This window comes from Nicotiana tabacum, chromosome 14, assembly GCF_000715075.1.
Source record: "Nicotiana tabacum cultivar K326 chromosome 14, ASM71507v2, whole genome shotgun sequence".
Lineage (NCBI taxonomy): Eukaryota > Viridiplantae > Streptophyta > Magnoliopsida > Solanales > Solanaceae > Nicotiana > Nicotiana tabacum.
In genome coordinates, this window is record NC_134093.1 from 14233236 (window position 1) to 14240578 (window position 7343).

The 7343-nt window shown below is 33.4% G+C and overlaps 1 protein-coding gene across 1 annotated transcript; it reads left to right on the plus strand.

Annotated features, from left to right (window-relative positions):
- Positions 1-1333: 1333 nt before the first annotated feature.
- LOC107803157 (uncharacterized) lies at positions 1334-1894 on the plus strand. The gene has a single exon (XM_016626796.1). It carries the CDS (start codon positions 1334-1336, stop codon positions 1892-1894), a length of 561 nt encoding a protein of 186 aa, XP_016482282.1.
- The last annotated feature ends 5449 nt before the right edge of the window (positions 1895-7343 follow it).

Genomic DNA, 7343 nt, shown 5'->3' on the forward strand with positions numbered 1-7343 from the left:
AAGAATATCGATGCCATAGTCCCGGAATCGGTCCTAGCCTCGAATGACTTCGAAGAACATTGTCAGACAATCCAGCATAGCCAACAGAAAGATGAAATATCCGTGACCTGCCGGATATCACGGCGGGGATCTTAGCACGTATCGATAAAGAACCGGTAATTAGTAAATTAGAAGATTTTTTACCTTTTATAGAATTGTATCTAAAGTAGGGCTCTCCTACTATATAAAGGGGGTCTAATGATTCATGAAGGACATGATAACACGCACTCAAAAGTAATATATTATTATTTTCTCTGTCTTTAGCTCTTGCTCTTAATTGTCTGTACCGGTCGTGGTGAGCCCGGCTCGAGAATAACTATTTCACTAAGGCTGAAACTATCCAACTCGTGTGGTTTGAATTTATTTTTTCTTTGTTTGTTCAATAGTAACTTAATTTATCGCTTTGTATCAAGTTAATCCGCGTATCCTTAAAATCACTTATAAATTTAATTGTTATCCGATTTTGAGGGTAAACACAATTGTATATATTTAATATAGGTGAAACTACTAACATGCACAATGAGTTAAGCAATTTACTATAACAAGTTTAATAATACTGATAGATGTAAAAATTACAGTCCGACAATAACAACATACCCAGTATATTCCCACAGATTGGAGTCTGAGAAGAATAATATGTATGTAAATCTTACCCCTACCTAGTAGAGGAAGAGAGGTTATTTTCGATAGAACCTCGACTCAAGAAAAATAATTCTCAGTTGGTTAAAAATGAAAAATAACAGTGTAGCCATGTTAAAAATAATGAAGACAAAAATAATAACAACAAAATAACAGAGCAGTAAGAAACTGACACAAGAAAAACAACAGGCAATAATAAGGCTAAAATAATAGGAGAATGATAATAATAATAATAATAAAAATACAGTTCGAGGGCATGTAAATTAAATCAAAAATAATTGAAAGCAGAAAAGATGCCGGCAGGAATAGAAAATTAATATATAGGGGCAAATTTCAACTAAAAACAATAAAAGAAGTATTCTTACTTAAAAACTAAACAAATATCAGTTCTATATGAAATAATATGGTGAAGGGCCTACATATACAAAGGCAAAATTTCTCCATTGTCCTTGCCATTGTCTCCTCAACTTACCCTAAATTTTTCAATCACTTATAAAATGATCTCAAATGAGGAATTACAAAAGCACTTTGATTTTCTATCTCTAATTTCTCAAACCCCAAGTAAAAATCTTTCAAGCTTTAGTGTGTTTTCAAGCAACAAGAAGTGAAAAAAACAAAGACCACTTGCTCTTGTTGCTAGCTAAATTCAACACCAATGGCATCTGAAAAGAACAACAACTATTCCGATAGCTCAAGCGAAGACACCGATCGCGAATCGGAGAAATTCAACGATGATAATACTGGCATGGGACGTTCCTATGAGTGTAATTTCTGCAAAAGAGGTTTCACAAATGCTCAAGCTTTGGGAGGTCATATGAATATTCATAGGAAAGACAAGTTGAAAGCTAAGCAAAATTCTAATCAAGAATCTTCTTCAATTTATTCAAGAAAATCCCAAGATCAAGCTAATGCTTTTGATAGCTCAAGGTATTATGCACCTATTTCAAGTCATGAGCAACATCATTATTATTCTAGGGCACAAATGAATTGCCAATTTTACTTCCAACCTCCAAACCCTAGCTACCAACATGTTCATGATTCGCATCCGAGGCAAGAGAATTACAATTATTTTGGTACTCATGACAATTATTATGATACCAACCTTAGTATGAGAATTGAACCCACACTTATTGACGATGAAGAAGAAGAAGGCAAGAAAGATGTCGATGAAAATGAACTCGATCTGGAGCTTCGTCTTGGCTATAATAATCACTGATTAATTGCCGTGAGTGGTCAATTTTCAATTCCATATGTAGTTGTTTGAAGAAAAAGTTTGTGCATGTTTCTATGGGGTAATTAAGTTTTTTCTTTAAATGCTTCAATATCTCTCAAGAAATATGTGCATATATATTTACAAACACACAAAGTAATAGAAATCTTTGTGTCTGTATAGGTATATGCATATTGTTTGCAAGTTATAATGTTTGTGTGTTCTTCTCTTTTATATGGATTATCAAAGAAACATTTGTGCCTCAGTGTTGTGTTTGATATATGTACTATTACTTTGTTCTTGTCATTAACTTCTGAATTAAGTAAACTAGAAAGCTTCCTTTGTGCCCTAATTCATAAGAATGTCTTAGTTCGTTTTTGATATTGCGAATTGTCAATTGCTTCAGAAAGCTAATCTTCCTTGAAAGTGTAGTATTATTGTACAGGTTTTAATTGTAAATGAGTATTTTCAATCTACAATTTTACTGTCATTTTCCCCATAATTTGATCTTCACGTGCCAATAAACGATGAATGTCAGCTAGTACTATGCCTAAGAAATTGAGTGATCATAAATGAGTTACTAATTTTCATAGGCTTATGACATTTACAGTATTATGCAAATTTAGGAAGTGCTTTTCTTAGCTATAGAAGCACCATGGAGTATTAGTTACTTCTTAAACATTTGGAAATAACAATATATCCCATTATCTTTTCGAGAGATGGAATTATTACTTCAGGATTAATGTTCAAAATTTGTACTCAATTTGCCTTCAATCTTCATAGACATTGATGATTAGCTACTCTGACAGGGCAGTCCGGTGCATAAAGTATCCCGTATTCACGCAGGGTTCGGGAATACGCCGTACCCGGAGGGGTATGATGTAGACAGTCGTCTACCCTGGTGCATGCATTAGTGACGGCTTCCATGACTCGAACTCGTGACTCATATGTCACACTGAGACAACTTTTAACTTACGGGTTCGAATCGTGGAAGTAGCCATTAATGCATATGTTATTCTAAACGGAATGATCATAGTCAAGTAGCAAAAGGAATTTTTATGGATTGTCTGGACTTATTGTGGGGAGCTTCAATTCCTTGGCAAAATCATATAGGATACCATGAGTGCTGATTTCACTTTTTTTTAGCTTATTCCATATTCCACCTTAGGAAATTAGGAATTAACAAGGTCGTTGCTTAGTGTTTTCCCCAGAACTCATCCATTAAACGTCTTTCTCTAAGATTCCCACGAGACTAGGATGACATCAAAGTGATATTTCAATAGAGAATTAAAATGTTGCAAGACTTTGCTTTCAAGAGTAATTTGTTTCCCCTCTCATTCACCTATTCATGCATGATAAACAATTTCATTACTAAAAAACAAGAATTAGCGATAGGCATATTCTGTAGCTAAATAGAAAATTTTATCGTTAATCCTATTTAGCGACAGATTAGTGATAGATTATCAAGAAATTCTGTTAGTTATAAATAATTTATCGATAGATTAGCGACGAAATTCGTAGCTACTTCTAATTTTTTTGTACTAGTGTTTATTACAATGAATTAAACTCCACTTTGATTGTGTTTGTAATGAGTTGGTGGGGGTGAGAGGTAGTAGGGTTAATGACTATGTAATATGCTATAACAACTTGAATGTACATATTAATGTCTAAGAGTATTGCATGGGAACTGAACACGAAATTGTATCTTTAACATAGTTTACTGGAATTGAAGTAGATACTTCACTTTCATCCTAAGGAATTTATAAGTATTTATTGGTAATTAGCAGTTGTTCTCTATGGCTTTTTAAGTTACTTTATTTAGCTTGGACTAGTAATAAAGTCTAGAATTTGAATTTTCTTGATTCCTCATCCTAGTACTATGTACAAGTGAACTATGTATACTTGTGTAATTTTGTTTTATATGTGGTATTGATCAAGAAACCTACTCCTCATTAATCGACAAAAACTATGCCTTTGCTTTTATCTGAACATGATAAAATCTCTTGATAGAGGCTAAGTTGTCATCAATTTTTGGCTTCATTTGCCTAGAAAGATAAGTATAGAAGCTAAATTACTAACTAGGAGGAATTCGCCTTTCTCATATGCACATTTACCTTAAGGATTTAGTAATTTTATACTAGGTGAAGATTAACATATATGCTACAATAAATAAATAGACGATGAAGTTTGAAAAGTATGGTATGGGAATTTTTGTTGTTTTTACGACGTTATTCTATTTCTATGAGATGATAGTTCAAAAAACAAAAGTGGAAAATGGAAATGTGATCCTATATCCAGCTCTTGTCCTTGCAAGCATATCAAAGTATCCTTATTTAATTATATGGAAGATTATTTTGTAGTATTGTTTTGGAAGCCTGCAGATGTACGTATATAACATGGAAAACTAAATGGTGAAGCTTTTCGCCAAATGGAGATTATTCAGATGAACATACTCTCTAATGCTCCCCTTGCAAGCTGAAAGTAGAGAAACAACGTTCAGCTTGGAGAAAATTAATTTAAATATCTAACCGAAGCTAGAGGCTTTGTAATTTGTTAAGTATCAGCAAATTGAATATCATTGGAAGAAAGAAATTGCAATGTAGGATCTTTTCGTGTCACTTTTTTCAAGCATGAATTGAAAATTAATTTCTACTTGTTTTGTCCAAGCATGGAAGATCTACTCCTCAATTCTTAACCAGATTTTCGAGTTGGGTATAGAGTCGTCTTTGTAAGAGCGCTTTCGCCCTCAATGCGAAACTTCCAGTATGAATATGGATTTAGTCGGTCCAATGCGAATACCGATCGGATAGAAAACCAAAAAACGGTCGATAAAATTGTAGTAAGTAGGCAGCACCATTATTATCACACTATAAAAGACACTAGAACAAAATAGGAATTTTTCATCGGTTTTAGAAGTATTTAGCAGCGGGTCTATGAATGCTGGTAAAATACACTACAACAAAATAGGTAATCCACAAGCTTATGTCTAAAGTTCGGTATTTCCTTTAAGCCGATTAATTTATGTGACATTTTTAGCTTATCAAAATTCAAACTTCTTAATTTGACTAAATATTTGGACAAAACTTTTTTAAATACTTCGAAATAAAATTTACATAATTGAAAAGTACGTAAAAAATATTGTAAACTGTAATAATTAATTCAAAATATTTAAAAGATATATGAAAAAATTATGATCAAGAACAACTTGTTTGACTCTCGAAATCTGGATATTATCACATAAATTGAGATGGATGGAGTACGTTCTAGCTATTGTATTGTTTGGTCAGCTATCCTCGTTATGTTTCCGTTTATTTATTTTTATGACGGTGATATTTCAATCAACTTTCATACTTCAATTATATATCGGATACCTATTATTTCCACCAGTACATATACTGAGTAACTTTATCTGATGGAGAAATCATCTTGTGTTTTCTTATATCGTTATGATTTGGACGAGTAGACGCTGCTTGCCTTCTATCCTTTAGTTAACAATTGCCCTGTTTCTCAAGCGGATTGACAGTTGATTGGCTAATAAGAGCTTGTTTAGCTTATTTAAATTAGCTCATAATCATTAAATACTAAAAATTACTTTCAAGTTCTGAAGCTCATTAAATAAATTAAATAAATAATTACATATTTTGGATACTGAAATTTATAATAAGCATTTTAAGTTAATTTTTTTAGGTAATAATAAACTAAAATTTTGATCATAAGCTAAGATAAGTATTAATAATTTGCTCAAAGTTTATTAGTAAAAAAAACATATTGTACTTAGTACACAACCCCAACCGGCCAGTAACATATCGAAGATAAAGGCAAAAGTCAATTTGAAGGATTCCACGACATGACCAAATTCTTTTATAGGCCGTGATGACGTTCCGCGCCGCTGCTAGGCAAGTCAAGGGTGGATTAATCATGTGATTTTCTCGTTTTAATAAATTTCCAAGTATTTAAATTTCATTAGTTAAAAGATTAAGAAACAGTAGATTCGAATAAATAAAATGAAAGCAACTGAGTGCAATCATACAATAGTAATAATCCAAAAACATAAAATCTGCTAGTGTGTGTGCCAAGACATGGTGTCACAAGTGTATGAGCACGAATAGATTACACAAACTCTAGCTACCGTCTGAAATAAAAATAGACAGAAAATGAAAGCAAAGGAGAGACTCTAGGTGTTACGAAACGGCTCACGAAGCAGCTCACCACAAGGTCTCTGGGTATCGGGGATGCGCGCCGGTAGGTCCACCAGATGCACGTGCCTCAGATCCTACACGGTTAGTGCAGAAGTGTAGCATGAGTACATAATCAACATGTACCTAGTAAGTATCAAGTCTAACCTCGAAGAAGTAGTGAAGAGGGATCGACTTCGACACTTAGAAGAAGTAGTGAAGAGGGGTCGACGTCGACACTTACTATGGGCTAACAATAGCAGTACAAAAGTTCTAAATAAGCATGGGTTATATATATGGTAATAATAATAACTCATTAACAAGCAGAAAATAAATAAATTCTTTCACACATGGGAATTCCCAAATTAATTCAGTCATATATGATTTCAACCTCTCAAGCCATGAAATGATATCAAATGTATAATTAAACTCCGAGTATTATCACGCACGATTATGCCGAGGTCATACGACCCGTTCCAGAATAATGTGTACACTGGCGAGGGTCGAGCGGCACGAACCATAGATGTATCTATCTACTACCGAAGCGTTCGGCCCGCTCCACAAAAAGAGAGGATACTTTATAAGCATTTGACTTAAACATTATTAAAGGCTAATACGCAATGTAATACAAATTCCATTAACGGTCTTTCACAATTCCTCGAACAAGTTCTAATATAATTTAGGCACTTTAATTTACAAGTAGGGTACAAATATTTCAAATAATTTATGATTTGGGTCCTAAAACTACCCAGACATAAGCATAATTAGTAGCTTGGCACGGACTCTCGTCACCTCGTACGTACGTAGCCCCCAAAATTAGAAGCAAACATTAATTTAAATCACCTATGGGGTAAATTCCATCTTACAAGGTTAGACAAGAGACTTACCTCGTTTCAAAGCTCACTTTCTGGCCTCAAATTCACTCTAAAGCCTCAACTCGATGCCGAACAATCCAAAACTAGTCAAATGTTTTATAAATCAATCAATATATGTTCAAAAGTTCATATTCTAACTATTAGAGTGATTACCCAACTCCAATTAAAGAATTTCTAAAATTCATCCCCAGGCCTACGTGCCCGGATTTCAGAAATTTTCGAAAAAAGTTGTTACCCATAACCTCACGAACTCAAATATATAATTTTCACTTAATTCCATAACCATTTTCGTAGTCAAACCCCATTCATATCAAAACCTAGGTTTTTCATCTAAACCCATATTTTTTACAAATTTACATGTTAAAATCTACCCATAATCTATGTATTTAACTTACATTAGATAGA

Bases quoted from the DNA above. Each gene is read 5' to 3' on its own strand.
- LOC107803157 (XM_016626796.1), top strand. From the start codon at position 1,334: ATGGCATCTGAAAAGAACAACAACTATTCCGATAGCTCAAGCGAAGAC.